General features: G+C 60.4%; 2 protein-coding genes across 2 annotated transcripts in view; both read right to left on the minus strand.

The window, feature by feature from the left end:
• RASGEF1C (RasGEF domain family member 1C) overlaps positions 1-26,674 on the minus strand; it is an 838,438-nt gene that overhangs the window by 410,214 nt on the left and 401,550 nt on the right. The gene's annotated exons all lie outside the window — the stretch shown is intronic.
• FLT4 (fms related receptor tyrosine kinase 4) overlaps positions 1-26,674 on the minus strand; it is a 39,790-nt gene that overhangs the window by 9,966 nt on the left and 3,150 nt on the right. The window contains exons 2-23 of the mRNA XM_021689944.2: positions 14,519-14,615; positions 13,652-13,896; positions 13,352-13,464; positions 13,066-13,228; positions 12,764-12,903; positions 12,267-12,435; positions 11,871-11,988; positions 9,106-9,260; positions 8,839-9,001; positions 7,435-7,561; positions 6,272-6,380; positions 4,924-5,286; positions 4,478-4,624; positions 4,247-4,378; positions 3,946-4,052; positions 3,511-3,646; positions 2,959-3,063; positions 2,501-2,614; positions 2,247-2,335; positions 1,965-2,115; positions 1,383-1,477; positions 891-1,013 (exon numbers count right to left, since the gene is read on the minus strand). Of these exons, the coding sequence (XP_021545619.2) occupies positions 891-1,013; positions 1,383-1,477; positions 1,965-2,115; positions 2,247-2,335; positions 2,501-2,614; positions 2,959-3,063; positions 3,511-3,646; positions 3,946-4,052; positions 4,247-4,378; positions 4,478-4,624; positions 4,924-5,286; positions 6,272-6,380; positions 7,435-7,561; positions 8,839-9,001; positions 9,106-9,260; positions 11,871-11,988; positions 12,267-12,435; positions 12,764-12,903; positions 13,066-13,228; positions 13,352-13,464; positions 13,652-13,896; positions 14,519-14,615 (3,161 nt within the window). The remainder of the gene's footprint in view (positions 1-890; positions 1,014-1,382; positions 1,478-1,964; positions 2,116-2,246; positions 2,336-2,500; positions 2,615-2,958; positions 3,064-3,510; positions 3,647-3,945; positions 4,053-4,246; positions 4,379-4,477; positions 4,625-4,923; positions 5,287-6,271; positions 6,381-7,434; positions 7,562-8,838; positions 9,002-9,105; positions 9,261-11,870; positions 11,989-12,266; positions 12,436-12,763; positions 12,904-13,065; positions 13,229-13,351; positions 13,465-13,651; positions 13,897-14,518; positions 14,616-26,674) is intronic.

The following is a 26,674-nucleotide window of genomic DNA, read 5'->3' on the forward strand; positions in this document are numbered from 1 at the left end:
GCTCTCCTGGGTTGTCTGGGCCCCTTTCTTCCCCTGTGTGCTCTTGGGGGGCACTTGGAAGCCCTCCTCCCCCAGACCCCAGACCTAGCCTCTGGAGGAATCGGGACCCTGCACCCCCTCACCATCCCCACCTCAGCTGCTCACTTGGTCCCCACACTGGAAGCCGGGCATCACTTCTGACCGCTCGTCCTGGGGCTCATGATGTGCCTTCCCCATCATCTCTCTCTCTACCTCCTGGGGCCTCTACCTGGGAGCCCTGAGGGCATCTGGCCCCTCCTGACTGGCTGCCGCCTCCGGCCCAGCACACCCCCTCCTTCTTCCTCACAGCCTGCAGAGGGGGCTTCTGGAAGGTGCACCTGACTCTCCCATCCACCCGCCTCCACTCAGCCATGAGTTAGAGTGAAGGGCAAAGGCCTTCCTCAAGGTGGCTAGGCTGACAGGGTGGCCCACCACATCCTAGACCCATCCTGCCCATTGTCCCCCTCTCCAAGCCTCTTCCTTCCTCCTCTGGGGCACAAACCCCCAATTGGCTTTGAGTGTTCATTCAAGTGCCAGCCTGGCCACCTCTGAGCACCACCGATGAGACGCACACTGCCCCCAGCACCCACGTGCCCTTCTGTGACTGCACCATGCAGGGTCCATCTCTGATGCCCAGCCCCTGCAGGGCAGGCATGTGGGGTCAGTCAGCGTCTGCCTCATGGACAAAGGCAGGGGGCCAACACAAGCTCCAGATGAAGCACCAGGGTCCCTGCCCGTCGGCTCCTGTCTTTACTCCCTGGTGGGGCCACTAAGGTCCCTGTAAGTGTGGGCTCTGCAACCTTCCATGGAGATGGCTCTTGGATGGGAGGTCCGTGCCCCCATCCCGCCCTCCCTCCGTGGCCTGCACTCACACTGCCCTTGCGCACGTAGTCAGGGTCTTTGTAGATGTCGCGGGCCAGGCCGAAGTCACAGATCTTCACCACATCGCTTTCTGACAGCAAGATGTTCCGAGCGGCCAGGTCTCTGTGGATGCACTAGGAGGATGGGGAGGGGCGAGGGGGTGATCAGCACTGGTCCCCAGGGCCCACCCATGCCTGAGCCTTGCTCTTTCATGGGGCGATTTCTATGCTCCCCCAGGACTCTCCATGGAGAGGGCTCATGGAACTATGGGGACAGAGGAGGCTGTGGGGTGGGACAGATTCCACATTCACCTCTCTGTCACTGACTAGCTAGAGATCTCAGGAAATCACTTCCACACCCTGGTCTCAGTTTTCTCCTCTGCAAAGTGGGAGAAACGCGCGCTGACCACGGCATTGCTGTGTGGCGAGCTAGAACAGGGCCTGCCTTGGTATGCTGGTGGTCTACACCCTCCTCCCCTCTGAGGGGCCTGCTGGGGCAGTCACCTTGCGGGAGGCCAGGAACTCCATCCCTCGGGCCACCTGGAAGCTGTAGCAGACAAGGTCCTCCATGGTCAGCGGGCTCAGCCACAGGTCCTGGGCTGCACAAAGGAGCAAGACAGGCTCAGCGGAGGGCGGGGGGGCCTCTTCCATGGCTCCCATCTTCTACCCTTCCCCAAAGGGACCATGTGTTCACCTCCTCCTGGTTGGGCCCCTGAGGCCCCTGGTGCTAGCTAACAAGCGTGTGGGCCCCCTCGCCTGCCCCTCAGCACCCACTCTCCCTGCAACACCCACTAACCACTCCCAGAACCGGGAATCTTGTTGCGTCCTTAGACCTTTGCACCTGCTACTCCCACCCTTGTTGGAAGGCAAAGGCCTAGATGGCCAGTGATGCCCAATCAAATGTCAACCGTCTCTGTGGAAACTGTCCCTGTGGTGTCCTCCCTGCCAAAGGAAAAGCGCATTACACACCCTCCTAGGTAAACCCCTCCAGGAGGGCCTGAGGCCAGCTTCTCCCGCAGTCCCCTGATCATGAGGCATCCTCCTGCCAGCCAGACCTCTTCCGGCAAGGGGAAGCCAGGCTCTTACCTTCTTGGACCGGAGGGGCCCGCCCTGCGCCGCCCTTGCCCATCAAGAGGCGGGAGAGGAGAACCCTCTCGCTGCCTCCTGGCCTCCTGAGGTCAGCTTTGGCCCCTTCCACCATGGCGCGAAAGCGCCTTCGCTGCTCAGGGGACTTCTCCTGCGAAGGCACAGAGTGGGTCTGAGGGGGGCTCAGCCACCCACAGCAGAGACATTCCACTCCCCCCAGCCCACCTTGGCGTCCTGCGGGCTCCCGGCAGAGCTCGGGCCACTGGCAGGGCTCCCACTTACCGCATAGGGGCTGAAGGCCTCCCGCTTGGCACGCAAGAAGTTGGAGAGATTGCCATACTTGCAGAACTCCACGATCACCATGAGGGGGCCTAGGGAAGGGCAGGAGCCAGGCGCTTGGTGACGGAGGGCAGGCCCGAGCGCAGGCACCTCAACAACCCCTCCCCCCGCCCTCCAGCACCGCCCCGGCCCGGTCCCGCCCATACAGGCCCAAGAGGCCCCACCCACCAGGGAGCCAGCGGCCGCGAGCTCCGTACCATTGGGCTTGGTGCACGCCCCCAGCAGGTTGACTACATTGAGGTGGTTACCGATGTGGATTAGGATCTTGAGCTCAGACATCAAGGCGCGGTGCTCGCTAGCTGTGGCGCCCTCTGGAGGGGACATGGGGGCTTCGCGTGGTGCTGGGCCCGCCGCCCCCCCCAACCCCTGCGCGTCCCTCTTCCCGGCCACTGGCTTAGCTAAGGCGCAGCTAGAGCTCCTGCCCGTGGGGGCGTAGGGTCCCCAGCTCGTCCCGCTCGCCCCTTGGAGGCTGAAGTTTCGGGTGGGACTGGGAAGAATTCCTCAGATCCGAGCCCAGGGCCTCCATGAAGAACCCTGGGGGAGACTCTGGCTCTGAACGTCAGTTTCCCCTCCCGAACCACAGACCCACCAGCCCACCCAGAGTCGCTGCCCCCGCCAGTCCCACCGCCGCCGCCTCCACCCGCTGACCGCACACCTTTCAGCATTTTCACAGCCACAGTGTCGCAGCTGCTGCCCTTGTGGATTCCAAAAGCCGAGGCTTCCACCACCTTCCCGAAGGCCCCATGGCCAAGGACTCTCCCTGTGAGGGGAGGGAGCCGGGTCCAGGTGAGCTCTTCAAGGGCCAGGGTGAAGAGGGATGGGCAGCAGGGGAGACCTGTCTGGAGGGCCAGGAAGGAAGGCCCAGGACGGGGAGGAAACTCGGGAGCCCTCTCGGCCAAACAGGAAGAGCAAGGAGAGCAGGAGCGAGAGAGAGAGGGCGAGGAGAGGCGGACAGGAAGGCATGCATCCTCTCCCAGCAGGTGTGATGGGCCCGCCCTGCTCAGAGCAGCGGGAAGTGACCCCCGGGGGCCTGAGAACTGGAACCCTGGCTCCAGTTCTTAGGATGCACGCCCAGATGGACAGGTCAGGCCAGGTGGGGGCCAGGCATGACTTTCTGGCCTGCGAATGGAGGGATTTCAGCACTTGAGAGGGAAGCGGTCTATGCGGGCCGCAGGGTAGGGTGGGGGACACTGGGGGACCGCCTTACCGAGGTGCAGCCGCTCCCGGGGGAATTCCCACTGGCTGGCATCATAAGACAGGTATTCACACTGCTCCTCCAGAGGCACCTCCCCGGGGTCCATGATGATGGACAGGTAGCCCGTCTTGATGTCTGCGTGGGCTGGCTGGGGTGGGGGTGGGGACAACTAATTGATTTGGCCATACCACGGTCTTGGGTGAACTTTTCCCCAGGACAGATGGGATCTCCTTTGGGGCTCTCAAGCAAGGAGGGGACAGACGGACTGACAACCTCTGGTTGTGCAAGAGCCCAGCATGGAGGGCTCAGCGAGGCTTCCCAGGAGGTGAGACTGCCAGGTGAGCCAGGGCGGTTGAGGACCTTATTCCTTATCTTACAGGCTGTGCAGGGTGAACAGAGACCCCACAAGGAGCGGTTGAGAGGCTCAGTTGGGGGAGGAGAGCTCACCCTCCTCATGTTACAGAAGATGAAGAGGAGGAGGATCCAGAAGAAGACAGCGATGACCCCGGTGCCGACAAGGATCACGATCTCCATGCTGCCTTTATCCTCGGAGCCTGAGTGGACAGAAAGGGGCTAGTCTTGTGTGTGCATGTGTGTGTGTGTGTGTGTGTGTTAGGGGGAGGAGGGTGCGCCCTGCGAGCAGCTCCCCTTCTGGTGGGCACGACTTGAGGGAGGTGGCTCTGAGAAGGCGCCGAGTGCGGGGTGGGGGGTGGGGCAGGTGGGTGGAAGGGCGCGGCGGGGGGCGGACCTTCCACGGCCACACTGGCGGAGGAGTTGACGCAGCCCTTGGCGTTGCACACACTGCACAGGTAGCGGCCCGCGTCCTCCTCACGCACGCGCTGTATGCTCAGCCTCTGGTTCGAGTCCGCCAGGTCGATTCCTGCAGGGGACGGCGGGTTGCTTTGAGTTCAGAGGGCTCTGGGGCCTCGACCTGGCGAGCCTCTGCACCCCCGCCCTTGGCCCGCGTCCACCACCCTACCAGACTCTTCCTCCAGCAGCCTCTCATCTTTGTACCACAAGATGCTGGGCACGTGCGCCCCAGCCACCGGGCACCTCATCTCCAGGGAGTCGCTCACGTTCACCAGGAGGTCGGTCAAGTTCTGCGTGAGCCGCGGGGCTTCCAGGGCTGGGGGGTGGGGGGGTGGAGAGGGAGCTAAATGGAGTTGCAGAAAGCAGGAGGGCGTGCGGGGCAGGGGCCCTCCAGGGCTGGGAGCAGAGAGTGGGAACGGATGGCGCCAAGCTCTAGGAAGGATCGGGTTTGGGCGCACGGGTGGGGAGGGCTGTGGACCTCCACAGCGGGGGTGGGGGGGAGGACCCTCCCGCAGGTTCAGGCTCCCCGAGTGGCAGCCCAGGCGCGTTCTGGGAGGGGAGAAAGGCTCCTTGCGCAGCGCCGCCAGCCCTCCCCTGCAGCCCCGCCGGCCTCACCCTGCACTGACAGGTACTTCTTGTGACAGTGCTTGTCATGGCTGCGACGGTCCTGCACCTCGCATACATAGTCGCCTTCGTGCTCAGGCGCCACGCTGGGGATGGTCAGGCTGAGCGTGGCGTGGCGCGCCCCTGGCTCCGCCTCCTCCAGGTGGGCGGCCAGAGGCGTAGCGAACAGGTGCACGTTCTTGCAGTCGAGCAGCAGCGGGTTCCCGTGTGCGTCGTGCAGCGTGGACAGGTTGAGGCGGTACCAACGCAGATGCTCGTAGGTGTAGTTGTCTGCCCGGCAGCTCAGGCGCACGTCCTGGCCCTCTAAGGGCTCCTCCGATGGCTCGGATTTTATGCTGAAGCCATCGGGGATGTCTGGGGAGGCAGGAGGAGGCTGCCTGACACCTCGCCCAGAGTTGGCTCACCTCCCTGCCTGCCGTGGTGCCCCCTCTCCCTTTGCTCTCCCTTTCCCAACTGCCTTTGGACTCACTCTGCTCTCAACCAAGACCATGCATCACGTGTATCTGGGCTGGGTACCCCACCAGGGAGCCCTCTTCACCCCTCTTCTCCCCACCGCTGACCAGTGGGACCAGCTCCCTGAAGTCAGCCCCACTGACTCCTCCTGCCTCACCTTCTAGCCCTCTCCTGGACAAGCCCCACCCGGGCTGCCGCCCCTACTGCTCCCAGGAGCCCAGACCATCGGTGCAGTCCATATCAGCACACTTGGTGCGGTCCTGTCCCATCCTCCTCGCTGCTGACCGCCTTCCACCACTGTCCTCTCCTGGAAATAATCTCATTGTTTCACTAGTTTGTGGCAACGCCTTGCTCCTGATTTCCTCTTGTCCAGCTGGCCACACTCCTCGTGGGGCTCCTGGGCTCCTCTCCCGGCTCCCTCCCACAGAGGGTTCTCTCTGGCCCCGTGTCTCCTCGGGGTGCCCTCATCTACACTCCTGGGCCCAGTGACTGTCCGTCAATGGGCTTCTTAGCTTTCCTGGGGTCACTAGCGCATCTGAACATCGGAGGAAGCTACGGGTCTTCTCCCCAGGAAGAGTGTGCCTGTGAGCCAGCTGCTGTGTTGGGAAGGGGGCAGGGGGGTGATGGAGCCACAAGGAGTGGACGGACCCCAGTGGGGAGGCACCTCCAGGGTTAGCGGCAGAGGGTGCCCCTCCATCTCAGTGCACCAGCACCCCGGCCCATATGGTGATGACCTCCAAATCTATCCCTCCCGCCCAAACCCAGGGGCCCAGTGCCTCACAGCATCAGAAACTCACTGGGCCCCACCTGGCCTCACTGGCCTCTCCCAGGCCTTCTCTCCAGCCTCCTGTGCCCACCTGGTTCCTGACCCACCCAGGTTACTCACTGGTCACGTAGAAGTAGATGAGCCGCTCGTCCTGGCCCACTTTGTTGAAGACCATGCACTTGTACATGGCGGACACGTTGGCATTCTGGATCACCAGCTTGCTCACCGTCTGCGCAGAGCACAAGCACAGGGCTCCATTGCCTGCCCAAGTTCCTCCCACCCTGACCGTCCTCCCTTTCTGCACCCAGCAGCGGGGTGGGGATAACTGAGGCCCCGAGCTGAAGAGGACCAAGGCTCAGAGACAGCACCAGGAAGGTTCCGGTGGGGCGCAGGAGGCGGAGCCCTGGCACGGCAGAGGTGGCCCCTCTGGGACAATCAAGGACATGGCTAGGAGCAGCTGTGGTTGAGGCTGAGGTCAGAGGGCAACGTGAGGCTGGGCTAGCGAGGCCTCTGGGTGTGGATGGGCTCGGGCTGTGGCCACGTGGGGCAGGGGACAGGCCCAGTCTAGCAATGGGCAGTGCGAGCCAGGGCTAGGATTTGGGGTGCGGAGCAAGGCTGATCACTGCGTGAGATCCTTGTGATGGGCCACTTTCCCCCCAGGGCTGCTCACGGCCCCTCTCTCAGGGCCCTGGGTGGTGGCCTGGGAAGGGAATGGGTCCCAGGTCTCCTGAAGGACTCTGGCCTGGGGAGTAGGACACTTGGAGGCAGGGGGAGGGGAGAGGGCCGCTGTAGGCCCTGCCTACCATCCAAACAACCCCCCCACCCCATTCCAAGCTGGGCACTTCCTGGCCAGGCCTGGAACAGGAAGAGGCTCTGGAGGTGTGTAGGAAAACAGGAAGTGACTGTAGGAAGTGGGTGCCTTTGTTCAGTCCCCTCCCCCGCCTGGCCTCTTCTAGGCATTGCCCCCAGGCTGGGCCAGCAGCTCAGTTGTCTTCGGTGGGGACCTGGCTGGCCCCAGGCTTGGTCCTCCCAGCCCTGGGGCCTGTGGGTGGCTGGGGCCCAGGGCCTGGCCAGGCTGCCTTCAATCTAAGCTTCCCTGTCTGGGAAGCAGCTGGAGGTCCCCACACCCCTCAGCCCACCATCCACAGGCAGGAAGGGGAGCTGAGGCCCAGAGACACTGCAGAGCGACTCTGCAGGCCTGGTAGAGGTGGAGAAGGCCAGAAGAGGGCCCCTCCCCACCTCCCTTCTCCTTCCCCATCAGTGGCACCAGCTGGTGCATGTACCTTATTCTTCCCTTCCACGAACTCGGTCCAAGTGTCCAGGCTCTCAATGGGGTTCACGGCATCCTGCGTGGTCACCTCTCTCCAGTCGTGGCACTGTGGCATGTGGTCTCTCTGCTGCCGCCGGCTGCTGGGAACAGCCTGTCCTGTGACGGCTGCTGGACACAGCCTTCCCTGGTAGGCTCGGGGCTGCTGACCGTCAAGCAGCTCACACCTGTGGCCCCATGGTCCCCCTCTGGCCTGCAGAGCCCACCATCCCTTACTCGAGATGTGCCCCTTCCTGCAAAGTCCACCTAGATCTCCCGGGGTCGGGGGCAGCAGAGTCACCACTCCTGTTCCAGGAAACCCTCTCTCTCCTCCTTCCAGAGCTGCAGCCCCTTCCTGGGCTGAGTGTGACCCCAGCACCTTCGGTCTCTTGTTGGGACATGGGTCTTGGGTCCCAAGGGAGGCTCTTGTCTGCCTCCAGCAGAGCAGAGCAGGACCCCAGGGTTCTGTCAGGTGGTCCAGAGCATAAAGGTAGAGCATCAGAGGGAGGCAAATTTGGAAGTGCCTGGTGGTGTAGAAGAATCTCTTACGAGCCTTGGAGGCAGCAGGCCACCCCTACAGAACCTCCTCCTCTGACCATGCTGAGGTTACGGCCCGCCTCCGGGTGCAGCTGCTCTGTCTCCTCCTGGGGTTCCCAGCATCCATCCTTGCCCAGCCTGTGACCCTCTACCCTGCCCACAAGGATCTCTAGCTGAACGGCAAATGTGGCCCCCCACTCCCGCCCATTCAGCGCCCTTCACGGCTCCCTAGTGCCCTCCAGACCGCTGGCCACCTTGGCACCCTCTCCCAGCTCTTGCTTGTCCAAGCTGTCCCTGCTCGGAGCATACTCCTGGGCCTCTCTGTCCTGTTGGCACCCAGCTCAGCACAGAGGAGCACGGCCCAGGCGGGTTCTGCTGCTTACAGCCGTGACCTTGGGAGAGGCAGGTCTCTCCTCCAACCCTCGGTGGCCTCCTCTATAAGGGGTCATCATGAACAGGGCTCAGGAAAAGCTAACTGGGCATGGTTGGTGTGTTGCGGGACTCAGTACAAGGCTCATAAAACTAGCTCAGGTCCGCCCACTTGGAGCCCAGGTCCCGTGGTCCTCTTGGATGATGCAATTATGGGTCCTGGGGGGCTTTATTTTCAAGGGGGGTTGGTGGGGGCTGCACCATCCCCAGTGTCTGGCCCAGCCCGCCTCATGCGAGAGAGGGTCCGGGCCTTGTTCAGGCGAGGTGAGGTCAGGGATTGGCTCTCGTTGAATTGTGGCGGGGTTCGAGCTTAGAGCAGGGCCTGGGGAGGGGCGCAGGCAGGGAGTGGGGGTCACGGCCAAGGTTGGGGATGGGGCCGGGAAGCGGGAAAGGAACAGGCTGGAGCCACACTCACAGGCTGCGCTGGGCGAAGGCCTTGCAGGGCTTCCACGGCCGCCAGTGCCACTGGACGCTGAGAGGAGGCGGCACTCCGTAAGCAGTGCAGGTGAGGGCCTGGCGGCTGTGGCGGGAGTAGGTGCTGGGGGAGGAGGCCTCCTTCTCGTGGATGTGGGGGGGCACTGGGGGCGGAAGCGGACGGCTGGTCAGCAGGCCCTGTCAGCACACCCCCCACCCTCCCCCCAGCCAGCCCCCCGGTGCCCCCTCCCCCATCCCGCCCCTGTACCGTTTACCACCAGCTCCAGGCTGATGTTGCGCTGTAGGCCGGCCGCGGAGTTCCAGAGGGCGAGGGTGTAAATCCCTGCACTGGCCTCCGTCACCTCCTTGAGCACCAGGGCGTGCGGACTCTGGCGCCCGGACACTGACTTTCTGTCCTTGTACCTGGCAGGAAGGGAGTTCAGGGGACTGCGTGGACCCCACTCTTGCCCCATCCCGGCCCTCTTCCCCTGCTGCACCTAGGCCCCAACAACGGCAGTAGAGGGCAGAAGAGACTGGCGCCAGAGTCCTGATGGGCCCGGCTCGAGCAAGAGCCACCTCCTGCACTGGACCAGGTGGGGGTTCGGGCTGGGGCAGCTGACTGCTGACTGGAGGGCTATGGGGATGGTCTGCAGGGTCTGCCCTGGTCTCACGGCACCTGCAGGCTCGGGACCAGCTACAGTGCCCTGTACGCCCCGCCTCTCAGAGTGGTGTGTGCTGGGAAGGATTGTAGGTGCGGTCCCCTAGAAGCACAGCCTTAACCCATGGGGAGCCCTGCCTCACTTTCTGACCCCAGCTCTGCCCTTTCTGGAGCTTTTCAGATACAGGAACTTCTTGCTGTCCTCACACTCCCACCTGGGGCCTGGGCACTCGCTGTCCCCACCTTGCTTGGATGCTCAGTCCTCTAGACACCTGCATGGCTCCCTCTCTCCCATACACAAATACCCACTCATTAGAGCAACCTTTCCTTACCGCCCTAGGAACCAGCTCCTGCCCTCTGCCCAGCTTCTACCTGCCTGCTCATGAGGACCCTGCTTTTCACACGTGAGTCTCTTGGCCATCCGTCACCCCCATGGAGCAGTGCAGAGACTTGTCCCCCTGTCCCCGTACTAGGGGAGAGCAGTACATGCGGTCCTCAGTGCATATTCATATGCAAACAAATGCACATGCAAATAAACGAATGCCTTCCACCTCAAGGGGTGGCACCTGCCCAGGCCTGAGCTGGGAGTGCTGCAAAGCAGCCACTCTGCAAGCCGGGCTCTACCTGGAAATGGTCTTTCCCCTGGTATTCAGCCAGCGGTGTAAGGGAGGGACCTGACTCAGCCGGGGTCCCACGGCAGGACAGGGCGGAGTAAACCCGAGGCTGTGTCGTCTGCCAGGCTCTGGTGCAAACTCCTGAGTCCACCACCTGCAGCATCAGTGATCCTACACAAACCCCTTCACGGCCCTGAGCCCCCAGGGTCCCCAGTCTAAACACTGGGGAAACAAAATGGACTTTCTTGCAGGGGTCTTGAGGTTTAACTGAGTTACAGCATTTAGTGTGTGCACCGGGCTGGACCCAAAGGGTGCTTTAGGAGCGGAGGACCAGCCTGTCTATCTGTCGGCTAGATCTCCATCCACTCATTTATAATCATCACATGACAGCCTAGAAGAGTCCCCTGTGGGGCTGTGGTGGTTACTAGTGCCCCGGGGCTGGTATCTCAGTGGACAGTGGGCCCAGTGAGCACTTCTTGGAGGCAGATGTTGGCCAAATAAGCGGAGAAAAGCCAGATGCAGTGGGAATGGTGAGAGGCAGCCAGCTGTCTGAGCATCAGGCCTAGGCCAGACCCTGGAGGCAGCAGAGCTGGGCTCCCCTCGCAGAACAGCGTGAGTCCCACTGGGCTTGGAGGGCAGGGGACAGAGCCCCAGTGGTCTCCAGGAGGCTGACGTGTGAGGGAGGCTCCAGGCTGCCCCCTGCCCTCCCAAATGCTGGTCCTGTCCAGGTGCCCCCAATGGACCCCAAAGCCTGTGGCCTCAGAGGTAGGGTTATACCAGGTCCAGGCCCAGGGCCTCCTGAGGTCCCCCCAGGAGAAGCCTGCTGCCAGCCTACAGCCAGCACAGTGAGATCCCAGCTGAGAATGTCTGGGGCCTCCGCTCACTCAGCCCCAGGCTTTCCGAAAAGGTCATCCTGTCTGGAGGGAGCTCTCCCAGGCTGCGAAGGGCAGGGCTCCTCCAGCCAGCTGGGAAACGATGACCAGCTGGGAAAGGATGACGCAGAGCCCTCCCAGGGGGCTCAGAGCTCAGGTAGGAACGCCCTGTCCCCTCCCCCACCTCTCTGTTTCCTCGTCTGCACCGTGGGGGTCAGGCTAGAGTGTGACCTCCCAGCGTTGGGCCATGCGGAAGGCTCAGATGACCCAAGGGTGTGTGTGGGCATACTATGCCAACCTGAGCTCTTAGAGAGCTTTTGGGGAACACCTAGCAAGGGTGGACCCCCCTCAGTGACCCTTGATACACCCATAGAGAAGGTCTTACTCTCAGGTCACAGGCCAGAGCTGGGGCTCTGGAGCCTGTGGGCTTTCTGGAAACTTGCTTCCTGCCACACAGCTCAGGCCTGCCCCAGAGCCTGGCTCTACAGCAGTCTGTGGAACCCCTGTGGCATCTCTGAATTTCTGGATAAGAGGTCCTGGGGTGGGGGTGGCAACCTGTTCAGAGGGAGGCCTGAGAAACCCAAAGCCATTGCTGCAGGGCAGGCCAGAGCTCCAGGACCTTGTCCTGCTGGCGGGGCCCTCGGAGATACCGAGCAGGTGCAGGGATCGGTTAGATGAAGCCCAGCACGGCGCCCAGCACACCCACACATGACAGCCCGCTGGCAGGTGCAAGCTTGCGCAGTTTTGTAGCAAGATAACTTTCCCTCTGGCTTAAATATTGTATTAGGTGCACGTTCCTTAGAGTGTCTTCAGAGGAGAGGTTCCGCCCTGTGGTCTGTTCTCGTGCTGGGCCTGGGGGGTAGCGGGGGGCAGGGGCCAGGGCTGGTACCATTGGAACTCCGGCGGGGGGTACGCCGCTAGCTTCACAGGCAGCTTCACCAGCTCGTCTCCTGCCGTGGCCTCCAGAACAGGACCCTTGAGCCACTCGACGCTGATGAAGGGCTTTTCTGCCAGATGGGAGGCATCCGTGTAAAGCCAGGGCCTGGAGTCACTGATCCACCACTGCCCAGGGACTCCCAGCCATGGTCCGGCACCCCCAGCAGCCAGACGCCTGCAGACTGGGGCTCGCCCTGCCCTCCGGGGGTCCACTCATTGCCCTCTCTTCCCTCTGGCTAGACTCCACACTGCTCAGGTGCACCCTGACCTCTGACCCCCGCCCACACTGCACATGGACCCTTGTTCCCCAGGCCTGATGACTGACGCCCGGCCCAGCCCCAGGCCGTACCGTGCACAATGACCTCGGTGCTCTCCCGGAACCGCTGGATGCCGTTGTTGGCCTCGCACACATATGGGCCCAGGTCGTGCTGGCTGACGTTGTGGATGGTCAGGATGCTGGAGAGCTCTGTGTGAGTCTGCTGGGAGCGCCGCTCTGGCACCCACTTACCCCGCTCTGCCTACCCACACCCAGGGGAAGCCCAGGGTCAGAGCAGGTGGGCTCTGGCAGAACTGAGCACCAAGGGCACATACCCCAGCCCAGCCATGGCTCTGGAAGCCTTGCACCCAGACCCAGAATTTTCCTTGGGGCAGCCCCTTTCATCAAACAGGGGCTCCTGGGGCAGGACTGGGTCCACACCTATTCAGAGGCCAATGTGCACCAGGCCGGGTGGGCCTGGGCAGTGATGGGGACTCCTGGGGACTCTGTGGGCATAGGGCAGGTGGAGGCAGTGATGGGGACTCCGGGGGATGGTTCCAGTATGGCCCTGCTGGGGCCGTCGGCTTCACCTGCTTCCCCGGATAGTCCCAGTCGAAGGTGACACCCGAGTTGAACTCGGCCCACACCGTGCAGTTCAGGACCAGCTTCTCCCCGACCAGCAGCTCCAGCGACTTCTTGGGGAACAGCTGGATGTCATAGAGCTCGTTGCCTGGTGACACATGCACAGTGACCCCCACGCCCCTCAAACAGGATGGCACACACACAAAGCACAGGGCACGGGGTGCCCACTGGGCCCGGCTGTGGCCCCTGCGGCCCCGTCCCTGGGATTTGGGGGATGCCCCATCCTCCTTCTGCACCAGACAGCGCGTACCTGTGATGTGCACGAGGAAGGGGTTGGATAGGAAGTCCTGGCCACCCCAGGTGGTCTCACACTGTAGGTACAGGGCCTCGCGCAGCAGGGGCGTGGGCACGCGCATGCCCCGGCGGTCGTCCCACACCACCTCCTGCCCGTCAGGCCGCAGGGCTGAGTTTTGCTGCGGGGACATGGTGGCTGTCAGTGCCCTCTCTCCTGACCAGACCAGGGACTGCCTCTCCCCGGGACAGGACGGGAGGGGGCCGGATCCCGGGGCGGGGGTCGGGGAGGAGGAGGGCCGTACCGATCGCAGCGTGACGTTGAGGCCCGGGATAGACACCAGGCAGGGCACCCACATAGAATCCTTCCTGTTGACCAGGAGCGTGTCTGGCTTGTTGATGAATGGCTGCTCCACGTCTGAGGGGAGGGGGCAGGTTGTGGGAGGGGAAGGCGGGGCTTCGACTCAGGTGAGGGGCAGTGGGGCAGCCCCCCGCCCAGGCCCGCAGGCTGGGCCCCGGGGCTGCAGGTGCCAGATGCCCTCCAGGATCCAGGCCCTGCTTGTGCCTCCTGGGCAGCTGCGGGGCCGGGCGGCCTGCCCCCTCACCTCTCACGAACACGTAGGTGCTGGCGGCCGTGGTGCCCTCGATGCGGGCTTTGATGTACTTGTAGGAACAGCGGTAGCTGCCCGTGTCGTTGGCGCGGGCCTCACGCACCAGCAGCACCTTGCAGTAGGGCCTGGTGTCCGTGCCCTCGCAGTCTTGCACAACCCCTGTGTCCTCGCCGTCCTTCTCCCCTGTGGCCGGCGCCTCCTGAGCCCCTGGCCAGGACCACTCAAGGGGGTGCTGCCCCCTGGCAGAGGACACGAGAGCACAAGAGGGGCCCCAGCTGCAGCCCCGGGGCACAAGCCTTGCCTGTAGCTTGTCTCACCCAGAGGTCAGAACAGCCCAATTTGGGGGCACACACCATGGACCCAGTCTGGGGCAGGGTGCTCCCTGAGGCCCCTCGGGGCGTTTGCCTGGTTCCAAGGCCTACATGGGGTAGGCTGGCCTGCAGAGAAGCCTGCTGATCATCCCCGGGCTGCAGGGACCATAATGGGTCTGAGCTCTGTGTGGGTGGGCCTAGAGCCAGTGGAGGGTGGCTGGGGGTGGGTGTAGGGGACCTGGGGTCCATGCAGGGTAACACGGGAGGTGGGCAGGGACTGGCCTGGAGTCAGCGTGGAGTGACCCAGGGGTAGGGGTGGGCACAAGGTGTCTGCAGGGCCAGGGATGGTCCGTGCCTCCAGGCACCCACACCCAGGTGACCAGGGAGCCCCACTAAGCCTTGAGACCCCTCTGCCCTCTACCTCTACCATCTCCTGGTTGGTAGGGATTCTCCATGGGTTCTCCTCTACCATCTCCTGCCTTGGCTTTCTCTGGTCCCCCTGGCCTGGGGGGACCCAGGCCCCTGTCCCCCCGGGCTGAGGACTGAGTACCTGCAGGAGATGGACAAGCTGTCCCTAGAGTCAATGACGTGTGTCTCCTCCGTGATGTTTAGGGTTGGGGGGGTCATGGAGTAGCCACTCGCCAGGCCTGGGGTGGAAGACAGGGTTAGTATGGCGCTGGGTCGTGAGTTCACATGGTGACATGGTGACGTCAGTCGGGTCCTGATGGACCTTCCCTGCCCATAATACCATACTCTTCCCTAGGGCAGGCGCTGCCCGAGCTCTTGGCCCTGGGCCATACCTGCAAGGCCCCAAGATAATCAGTAATCTCTACCTCAGGTGCCCCTGGCCCTGGTCCCTGGCAGCAGACTGGTCCCAGCCCCCAGTGAACCCTGACCTAACCGAACCCCAATCTTTGGCCCCACATAGGCTCAGCTGCCAGCATGAAGCCGATGGGGGAGACTGCAGGCCTCATCCTACACTGGGGGAGACCTGGAGTGTGTGAGCCTCACATGTCTGTTGGAAGGCCCCTCCATCCTGCACTGTAGATGCACTGCAGCTGCTTGTAGGGGGGGCGTCTCGCGCTGCGCGGCCCCTCCCCAAATGCCCAGAACCAAGGGCCCTGGCTTTCCCACCAAATTCTGCCCATGAGCTCACCCTCTCCCGGGTCCCGTGGCGTTTTCCTCATATGTCCTTGGCTCCATCGGCTTCTGTCCACCCTCGCAGCCCCCTCTGGCTGCCCTAGCTCCCCTCCAGTCCCCGGGCCTTGTTCCTTCATCCTTCCCCCAGGGCTTGACCCCAGACACACAAATAACCCTGCTTTGCTTGCTTGAAAACCCTCCTGCCGCCCTTGCAGCTTCCAGCCTACCGTCCTCCTTCCAGCAGGATAGCGTGTGCCTGGGTGTGTGCATGTCGATAGGTGTGGGTCCTTGTGTGTGTGTGTGTGTTTGTGGGCATGGACCCGCATGTTTGTGGGGCTGGTGTGTAAGTGGTGTGTGTGGCTTTGTGTGCGGATGTGTATGCATGTGTCTTTGACAGGTCAGTGTGTGCGTGCCCATGGGCGTGTGTGCGTATGTGTGTGTGCACGCGTGTGTGTGTGCGTGTGTGTGAGATCCCGGTGGGGGTGGGAGCAGGCCTTGGGGGAGGCCTGGACCTGGAACTCTGGCAGATGCATCCTGCCAGGACCATCCTGAGACAACAGGAAGAGAGGACTGCGTGGCTGGAGGCCCAGGGCTGTGTCCTGTCCCTCCCCCTGTGTCCCTGTCCTCCTGGGGGGGCACAGCCCACTATTGGCCCCAGCCCGCAGCCCTCTCCAGTCCCACAGATCCCTCCCCCATCCTCCCCAGTCCTCTGATGCCCATTGTCCTGCCCTGGCAGCTAACTGTGGGACGTGGATCCCAGGGGCCCCCCACCGTACTTGGCTTTATACCACCCTGACCCTGACCTGCCCTAGGAAACAGTCCCAGGATGGCACGCTCTGTACACCAAAATCTCATTTCTCGGCATCCTATGGACAAGGCAGCCACTAGCCAGGGCCTGGCCTGTCCCTCCCTTCCATGCTGCCTGCTGGCCAAAACTTTCTAGGCACCACAGCACTGTAGGTCAGAGGCAGAAGGTCCTCACTGAGCACCTAGTCCCATTGTACAGACAGGGAAATGGAGGCCCTCCTGCTGGACAGCAGCACCCATCTCAGAAGGCAACTCCTCGCCTGGCCGCTGTGACCACTGCAAAGTCCCTCCTTAGCCTGAATCCAGAGCACCCCCTCCTGCCACCAGCTCCATCTTCCCCAGGGTGAGTGTTAGCCCTCCATGCACACCAGCCTCCACTGCACACCCCAAGGCTGCTGGGAAGGGGGTGCCCTGCAAAGGGGAGGCTCCCCTCGGGTAGTTGGAAGCTAGGAAGAAATCCCGGAGGGCACCTCTGAGTTGGGTGTTGAAGGAGAAATAGGATTTTCCAGGAAGTGGAAAGTGAATAAAGCCACAGCAAGCAGACAACTGGCCTCTGACAACAGAAGAGGAAGGACAGCGGGCTTGGGTTTGGACCTGCAGGGGATGAAATAACTGCCTTCCCAGTGGACCAGTCAGGGGTCAGGCCTGAGGCCAGTGTGTGGCCACCAGAGGCGAGGCACGGCCGCCAGCACCCATCTGCCCCAGGCTGAGGCCTGCAGCTTTGCCCTAGGACCCCCGGGGAGGCCGAGGGTCCCCTTCTCTGGGGTACACATCCCTGGCACCCCTGGCACCCCTGGCTATGGAGCTGTGGCACATGTCAGCGCAGCTTCCTTGCGCAGCTCCCTTTTGCTTCCAAGATGAAGTAGGGGCATGCCCGGACTCTGCCCACTGCCCTTCTCCCCACTTCATCTCCTGACACATCTCTGAGAGACACATAGCTCTCACCATTGTCCCAAAGGGCCAGGCTTTTCATATCTTTTGTTTTTAAAGATTTTATTTATTTGAGAGAGAGAGGAAGAGAGAGAACACGAGCAGTGGGGAAGGGGCAGCAGGAGAGGGAGAAGCAGGCTTCCCGCTGAGCAGGGAGCCCGATGCGGGGCTCAATCCCAGGACCCCGGGATCATGACCTGAGCTGAAGGCAGATGCTTAACTGACTGATTCACCCAGGCGCCCCCAGGATTTTCATATCCTGAAGTCTTTGCCTTCACCTATCTTTTTGCCCTGGACATTTGTACTTCCTTTCTTCCTGCGGAGCACCCCCTTCAGGGCCTGGTTCACATGTCCCGTCCCTGTGGTGGGGCAATCAACATTACTCAGGCAGCTTCGGCCTCCTGGGCCTCTGTTGTTAGAACACTTCTCAAACTGAATTGTGGTTTTCTGGTCACATCTGAAAAGAGGTTGTATTTTCTTCACCTTCCTAAGTTCAGTACAGAGGAGATGCACACCGAAGGTGTAGGGGATGAATTCAGTAATGGTAGGATGGGTGATGGATGATCAGATGAATAAATGGGTGGGTAGGTGGGAGGGTGGATGGGTGGATGGATAGTTGGATGGATTGATGGTGGGTAGATGGAGTGTGGATAGAATGATGCATGAGTGATGGGTGGGTGGACAGTGGATGGGTAGATGAATGGGTGGTGGGGGGATGGGTGGATGAGGGTGAATGGTTGGATTTTGGGTGGATGGGTGGATGGGAGTGGATAGGTGATGGGGGTGGATGGGTGGAAGGGTGGATGCTGGAGTGGGCTGATGGATGGCGAATGGGGCCTGTAGGATCTTCCTCCCTAGAGGCCACCATACCACCAAAGGAAGAATCCGCATCACTGTACTAAACAGACAGACCATCTGTTGTCCTTGCCAACACTTTTATCCATCTGTGCAAGTCTCTCCTTTTTTGCCCCAGTGGCCCTGTCTTCACTCACATCCACCAGGCCCTGTATGATCAGCAGACTGTGCTATAGACCTCACTGTCCTCCTCCATCCCTTCTGCCTTAACTGAAACCTGGCTTTCTGAAGCACCACTGCCCCTTGAGGTAGTAGTGCTCTCCACGGCACATGCCTGGCAGCGGAGAGCTTCCTGTGGTCATCTCCCTTCTCTGATGGTACCACCTGCTCCCTGCTAAAGCTGTCATTGGCTGTTGTCCTGGTTACTTCCCCTCATTCTTTGCTCCTGGCTCTCCAGCTCCCGCCACCCCAACTCAGGCCATTCCCCATGGTTTCAACATCCACAGAGATGACTCACCAGTGTCCTGGCCTTTGTGGTCCTCATCTCCACTGTCCTCCCTCCTCCTCTCAGCCACTCACTTCCTGGGCACACCCTGGACCTGGTCCTTACCAGAAGCTACGCCATCACCGAGTTCCTGCCTTCCTGTGCTGCTCTCCCCATCCCCTCTGCCTCTTGCTAGGTGCCCCTGTCCGACAGCCTCTAAGTCCTTAAGCCTCATCAAAACTTCCAGTCCAGGGACCCCTCCCCATAGATACCTCTTCTTGGCCTCACCCGTGTGGCCCTTGGCCCATGATTCGGATTGTTTCCTTGCCTCTCACCTTCCAGCCCAACACTGCAGCACCACCATGGCCCCCACTGGCTCAGCATGCAGTGCAAAGCCAGAGCTCTTTCCCTTTCTTGTCTTGTAGGCAGACCCTAATGGGCCCTTGGACTGAAGTTTTCAGGGTGTTCCCTCCTCCCTCACTGTCAGCATTAATGAAGTAAAGCCATTAGATGGAGATCATCTTCCTACATCCAAACTCCTCACCCCCTGCCTGGGCCTTGGAAACCTTCTGACACTCCCCCCTCCCAAGTCCAAACCCTCCATCTTCCATCCTATAAACAACCCTACCCCTCCCAAATTCCTTGATCCTCTATTCCCTTCCAGCCCTGCTCCCTTTCCTATTTCCCTCCATAGCAAAAACTCTGCTTGCTGTCCCCTCCTCCCACATTTGCTCATCCTCCCTCTGGGGTGCAGATGCCACCCCTGTTTTATGGAGCCATTGGTCAAGGCATTCCCATGACCTCAATGCTGCAGGACCAGTGGGCACTCCAGGCAGGGAGCAGGGCTGTCTCCTCCTCTGCCACCTTTTGTGAGCTCACTGTCTCCTTGTCTTCCTCTTTCCCCTCTGCCCAGCACCACATGTATTGCTCCTCACTCTCTTCTTTATAGGTCTCTCCCCTAAGTGTCCAGATACCTCCAGAGTCTCTACCTCCTGTCCTTCTCTCAACTCCAGCCTGAAATATCCAGTTGCCATAGCACTTGGCCATCCTACAGACACCCCGGTTCCCATATTTCTGATGCTAAACTCCAGACTCACACTCTCTTCACCCCGCCCAAGGCTTCTCCTTGATAGCTCCCAACTCCCATATGGGACCAGCTATGGATGCACTTCTCCTCACCCTGTCTAACCACCCACCACCAAAGCATCCCAGAGCCAGCCCCTGCTCTCCCAATGGGGCCTGCCCAACTGCACTCAGCCCCAAAGTGGGGGCTCCTGGGCCTACTCTTACCCTCCTTCAGTCCTGCACATAGTTGTTAGTGACAGTTAAGAAACAGAAATGGGCCATATCATGCTTGTGCTTCAATCCCATCAGTGACTTCCCACTGCATTTTCAGGAAAATCCAAACTTGTGGCTGGGTCCCTGACCCCCTTTCCATACCCTCTTGGGCCACTCTCACCTTGTGTTCATGTCCTTCAGCCATCATGCCCTTTAGGCTATTCCATAACATGCATGTTCCTTCCTGTCCCAGGGCCTTTGCACATACTCCTCCTGATTTGCCTCCTCTCACATGCCCTGCACAGGCTGGCTTCTTCTCATGCTCAGGCCTTAGCTTAGTCATGACTACTCACCCCCTCCAAAACCTAAGTCCCCCTCTAATATCCATCTTAACTTCCTGGTTGCTTCATCCTTCTTGTCACAATTTGTAATTATCTTCTTTATTTATTTGTTTGTTCAACTTGTGTTTTTTTTTTTAAGATTTTATTTATTTATTTGAGAGAGAGAGCTCAAGCAGGGGGAGTGACAGGCAGAGGGAGAGGGAGAAGCAGAGTCCCCGCTGAGCAGGCAGTCATATGGGCCTCAATCCCAGGACCTGGAGATCATGACCTGAGCTGAAGACAGACGCTTAACTGACTGAGCCACCCAGGTGCCCCTCAACTTGTGTTTTTCCATTTCCTCTACTAGACAGTAAACTTCAGTGGGGGTAAATTTCAAAGGACCAGGACAGTCTCCTTTTTACCCCACTGCATGTCTAGCACAGCATCTCGCGCAGAATCAAGACTCCATAAATATTTGTTGAATGAATAAATGGATGAGTGGATGGACGGATGGGTGGATGGATGAATGAATGAGTGAATGGATGGAAATATGGGTGGATGGATGGAAAGATGGCTAGTTGGATTGTCAGATGGACAGATAGATGAATAGAAGGACAGATAGATGAATAGAAGGATGGATGGATGGTTGAAACGAAGTGTGGCTAAATGGAAGAACAGATGTACAGACAAATGGATAGAAGGATGGAGGGATGGAAGAATGGATGGATGAATGGATGGAAGGAAGGATGGCTAGATAGAAGAATAGATGGACAGGCAGACGGATAGATGGAAGGATGGGTAGATGGATGGATGGGCGAGTGGGTGGATGGACAGGTGGATGGAAAGATGGATGAAAGGATGGAAGGAGGGATGGCTAGATAAAAGGATAGATAGATAGATGGATAAAAGGACAGACAGAAAGATGGATAGATGTAAGGATGGGTGGATGGATGGATGGACAGATGGATGAAAGAATGGAAGGAGGGATGGTTAGATAGAAGGATAGATGGATAGATGGACAGACGGATAGAAGGATGGATAGATGGAAGGATGGGTGGATGGATGGTTGGATGGATGGGTAGATGGAAGGATGGATGGAAAGATGGATGAAAGGATGGAAGGAGGGATGACTAGGTAGAAGGATAGATGGATAGACTGATAGAAGGATGGGTGAATGGTTGGATGGATGGAAGGATAGGTGGATGGATGGATAAATACATGGTTGAATGGATGGGTGAATGGAAGGATAGGTGGATGGCTGACTGGCTGGCTAAACAGGCCTCACGTTTTCCTTTATGTTGGAACTATGTCAGACCCTGTCATTCCTCTGGAAGATATGTTTCCATTTTTAAAGACCAAGCTCCCTGGTGACCATGTGTACCCCAGAATGCTCAGTAGCTAAGACAGATTTGACCCAATGACTGTCTTGCCCAGAGGTTCCATGCGCCCAGCCCCCACTTGCGACCCCAACGAAGATGCATCCTTCCTGCCGGGCTGTTGTCTGTCCCCACTGTCCTTCCCTTCCCACAGCAGGAAGCGCTGTCATCCTGGCCTCTGCCGCACTCCCCCTGCCTTCCTGTTCCTGGCCCAGGAACTAGCTTCTTCCTTCCCCTGGCCGGCGGCCCTGGCCCCCCAGCTCTCAACAGAGCAGTTGGGGCAGGCGCCGGGCCGAGGTCAGGGAGGCCAGAGTGCACACCTCCTCTTCTCTGTGCTGTCAGCAGCCTTGGGCAGTGAGGACCCTGGCGTCAGCCACAGGTGGCCAGCTGTGGGAGCAGCGCTGGGATCCTGGGTGAGGGGTGAGTGGCAGGAGGCTGGGGTGTGGGGAGTCCTGTGCATTAGGCACTGACCATGGCCTTGAGGTCATTGCCTCCTTTGATCCTCACACAACCTGGGAGGAAGGGAAGAATCACGAGTCTAGTCGGCAATGAGGAAACTGAGGCTCCAGGACCCACAGAGGCACATCCCTGCCCAGTTCCCAGTCCTCACATCTCTCTGTCCCCTTCTCTCCCAGCACAACCCCGAGTGCCTACCTCTCTGCTCCCCAGCAGCCTCCTTTCCGGCCTCCAATCTGTCCCTCAGCCCAGAGGGCTGTCGTGGCCTGAGGACACCTTCACTGGCTCCTTGTGGCCCTCTGGAGCTGTGCATACCCTTGGCCTGGCCTCCAGGGTGAAGCCCATCCCAACAGGTCCTGCCCTCCTGGCCGGCTTCCCTCCCAGTGCCCCTGCCACCTCCAGCATCCACCAGGTCCTTGCCCACTTCCCTGCTGGCCTCAGGTTGTGTCCTTTGTCCTTTCCTGCTCTCTGTGCTTGGAGAATCCCTGATCCTGCTTGGAGGCTGGAGTCTGAGTGCTCTGTCCCTCCCCGGCCCTGTCCTTGGTCACGGCTCTATCCTCGGGTCCAGCACGGCAACCCAGGGATGAAGTCGGGATGGTCGGTGAGCTCGGGGGTGCCTCTCCACACACTGACAATTTCTTACCGCAGATGCTGTCATGGTCACCCTGTGGGTGATGGGGACTATGTGGCAGTCCTGCCAGTCGGATCCACACTCTCCCTAGCAGCTGTGCCCAGGACGACAGAGGCATCCAGGGGCCAGGCTACAAAGTCGAGGCAAGCTGAAGGAGAAACATGGGGGACAGCTGGCCAGGTGAGGCTGGGCTTGGGGTCTCTATGCATCTGTCCTAGAGCTGGGCAGATTTGGGGAGACCTGCTCCAGGTCCTCCCTCTCCCTTCACTCTTGGAGGGGAGGCACAAGGGTGTTCAGTCCTAGAGTCCTCCCCCCCACCCCCCCCAACTGGCTGGTAACCTCTGTGCCTCCAGAGGTCAAGGGTGAGGGTCAAAAGGCCACAGTCCCCTGACCCTACAAGACTGAGATAGCTGGGATAAGAGGGGCTGTTCCCAGAGCATTCCCTGAGCCGGGCTGCGTGCCCCACAATGCCACTCTCTGGCTGTATGGCCTCGAGGAAGGCCCTTCCTCTTTCCAAGCCCCAGTTTTCCCATGTGCAAAATGAGAATTGTCCCCAGGATGATAGGGAGCCACACATAACATAATACCACGTTACAAACCATCGCAAGAACAAACTGTTGCTGGCTCATGCACGCTGAGCCCATGGCCGTCACTGCCTGCTAAGTGTTTTGCATGCCACAGCTGTGGTGGTGGTGGTGGTGGGAGGGGGTGGTCAGAGAAGGCCTTGCTGGTAGGACGGGGTGAGCTGAAACGTGCTTGGTAGACTGAGCAGGAGCTTGCTGGCCCAGGAGAACACACAGGACAGACAGAACGTGCAAGGCTAGAATATGGGGGACCTTGGGCTGTCAGGTAGATAGAACAGATGTGGGGCAAGGAGGCCACAGAAAAGGGTCCTCGGTCACAGGCCAGCCTGAGGCTCTTGGCCTTGCTCACCAGTGTGCTCCCTCCTCCTGGTAATGGCACCCTCCAGGGCTCCAGGCCCACCTTTGAGCTATTCCACTCTCCCTGGCAGCTTTCCTGAGCTCTGGACCTGGGGTGGGGGGGAATGCTTCCAGCATGTCTCTGGGAGGGCACCCCGCCCCACCCCTCAGACCAGACCACACCCACCGCGGGGCAGGACAACTGGAGCCACAGAGCGCACAACTCCCCACCCCACAAGATGAGCACGTGTTTAAAAGATAGGCAATTCCCAGTATTGGCAAGGATGTGGGCAAATAGGCAAATAGGCACTCATAGCACTAAACGAAGGCTCATACTCTTTGACCCCCAAATTCTGCTTACCCCATACATCCTGTTAGGATAATAATAGCAAACACGGATTTAGCACTTTCTGTGTACCAGCCCAGGCCTGCGCACCTGCGCACCCCACACCCCACTCATGCCCCCTGAGGTGGGTACTGTTCTTGTCATTTTGCAGTTGAGAAAACTAAAGGCACAGGTGTTAACAGGCTGCTCAGAGATTATCTCTGGGGTGCAGGATCACGGCAACTACTCCTTGCTCCGTGCATGTCTGCATTCTTTGCGTTTCTGCAGATCGAACCATCTTTTCTCCATCAGCCCTGGAAGCATGGCTCTCCCTTCCACTGTTTGCCATCATAGTGGTGGTCACCTGTCAGGCATTCCTGACTCCACTCAGCCCCCACAGCCAACGGGTCACGAAGTCATGTCCATCCTCAGAGGCAGCACCAACGGCCGGTGGGGAGCTAGGAGCTCCAGGCTTGCCCCTCTTCTCTCCCTGCCCCTCCCCCCGAGCAAAGTGTTTCGCACTTACAGCACTCAGACACCTAGCAGGGGACGCCTTCCTTCTGCCCAGAGAGCCAGATCCTGGGACAGCCCCCGTCCAGTCCCCTGCTTCTCCAACCCACCGTCCGGCCGGCCTCAACGTCCATCCCCTGGCTTGCCACGCCAGTGTCTCCCCACTGGTCCAGGGTTACCCAGTGGTTAGATTATCTTTCTAGAATACAAGTCCCTTTCCTGACTAAAACCACTATGCTACTTGGGGGCAGAAGCTGCGTTCTTGGCATGGCCTTACAGATGACTGGTGCTCCCTCCAACCCTAGAGTCACAAGTTGAGGCCCCCTGCTGCATGTTTCTGCAGCTCCATGCAGTGGTTGGCTCATTGCATCTGACAGTTGCTTAGTGCAAGGAGGAGGGGCTTATGCTTGCCTTTCATGGTGGCGTCCCCAGCATGAGACTTGGCCTGTGATTGCCCTGACTCCCCTGAGGGTCTGGGGAGCAAAGGGAGAGCACAGAGTGTGTGGGCAGGTGTGGAGGTGAGCAACAGAGGTGGAGATGTCCTGCACTGAGGTAGGCACGTTGGCCAGGGGGAGACTTGGGAGAAAGGCCATGTGTCTGCAGGGCATGCCGCTTTTGAAAGGTCTCTGGGACAATCAAGATAAAAATGTCCAAGAAGTGGTAAAAAATTTAGGACCCCACCTGCCCACCCCACCAGACCCTTCCTTGGGGAATGTGGACAACCACCTGCCCCTTCTGACCCCTTAGCCCCCATGCCATCTGGGACCAGATACCTGACACCCGACACTCCTTCAAAGCTGCCCAAGCGAGCCATTTCACCCCTCCAGCCTTAACTCCTAATGTCCAAGGTGGACACAGTAAGCCATGACACAAAGCTAAAACCTTCGCATACCCTAGAGTAAAGCAGTTTGATTAGCCGTTTTGACACCGAGGCGAGGCTCCACCGCCAGACACTCCAAATGCGCATGTGTGTGCCGCCTAATACGAATAAATCTCCCTTGGGTAGAATTTAGTGTAGCTCTGAGGATGAAGCTCTGCACTAAGTGTGAGGATCAGAGCTTCCCCCAAACCCGCCTGAAAGCCCGCATTCCATGCTCTGGGGGCAGCGTGTGGGAACGGAGCCCCCTCGAACCCACCCACTTGGAGCAGCACCATCCTCTACCTGCAGTTCTTGGCAACCCCTCCAAAGGTGGGGTGAAAGGCAGGGCGTATCTAGAGCAGGAGGAAGGTCATGTGCTGGGAGCTGGGGTGTGTGGTGGGTACAGGCTAGGTGGACACGGGGTTAGGGATGCCCTTGGGACCATAGCAGGAGGGGTCTGGACCGCCAGCTCAAGAAGTTGGTGCTTTATCGCTCGGGCGGGGGGAGGGGGTGCCACGGAAAACTCAGATCTGTGTTTTAGAAAGGTCCCGCTGGAAGCAGGGAGGGAGGTGGGGCGGAGTGGGAGCATGGGCTGCCGGAGGACCCCCTGAGGGTGACGGGGAGGAGGGGCACCCTGGCAGACGCTGAGCTCCGAGCGCAGCCCAGCTGTGGGTGCAGCCAGCTGTGCCAGGCAGTTAGCCCGCCCGCCTGGGGTCAGGACTCCGCTCCCGGGCGGCAGGACGGGCGGTGTTATCAGACAGCCCAGCTGGCTCAGAGGAGGCCCCCGAGCGCTGCTAAATCGGGGCCGTGGGCTCCTGCCGCAGGAAGAGGGAAACGCAGGCAGGATGTCCTCTCCTGTGGCCGACAAGTCCTTTCCCATGAACCCCTGCTGACCTCGCTGGCCACGTGGCGGGGCTCCCCCACTCGCCACCCTGACTTGCGCCTGCTCGCGGGGCCACCCATACCCTGGCCTGGCCTGGGATGGGGGGTGGCGGAGGTGACCCGCGGCGCGGGAGCGCGGCCGGGGCGCGCCCGGCTGCCCCACCCAGGCCCAGCCGCTGCCAGCCCTGAATGCCCGCACCTTCCTGCTCGCAGACTTCTCCCTTCGGCGTGACCGGAAAACTGAGATCCCAGAGGAAGCCAGTGTCTGAAAAGGATCGAAACTCAGGAATCCCTGGCTCCAGCTGGACACGTCGGCTGCCTCTGGCTCCGAAGTCAGCGCAGGGAGCGTGAGGGGCTCTCCAGACCCTTTCCCCGGCCCACCTCCCTCCCGGAGAGGCCTCTCAGAGAGCTTGGGGGGGGGGGGGGCGGGGTGCCGGCGAGGCCCTGGTGGCGAGAAATCTGCCCTGTGGGGGAAAGGGCCCAAACCAACAGCGGGAGGAGTGTAAGCTAGACACAGAGAACTTCTCCCTCCAGGCTAAGACCCCACTTAATTTTCCTGGGTTCCCGGACTGCCTTCTGCCCTATTACAGTCAGGTGCTCCCAAGTCTCCTCCTTCCTTATCTGGCCCAGTTGTATCAACTGGGGTCTCCCAGGAAGTCCCCAGGGCACCTCCTCCTGGAGCACCTGGCTCCCCGAGCAGCCTTCATGTCCCTACCTGCGCCCCTCCTCCCAGGGTTCCCATCTGGTAAACCACCTTCATGACCCATTCTGTGACTTAGGCCAGAGACTAGCACACATCCCTGTCCTCCCCTGCCTCCTCCCCTGTGGTACCCCCTTGCTGTGGGCCCCCACCTTGTTTTGCACCTCTGGCAGTGCCTTCAGGGGACCTGACCAGGAGCCTCCCTGCCCAGAACTTCTCTTTTCCAGGTGTGCCACTGACTCCTGCCCCCTCCAACTGCCTCACCTCCCCCACCTTACCCCCGGCCCCCTCGA

The sequence above is a fragment of the Neomonachus schauinslandi genome, chromosome 7, assembly GCF_002201575.2.
Source record: "Neomonachus schauinslandi chromosome 7, ASM220157v2, whole genome shotgun sequence".
Classification (NCBI taxonomy): Eukaryota; Metazoa; Chordata; class Mammalia; order Carnivora; family Phocidae; genus Neomonachus; species Neomonachus schauinslandi.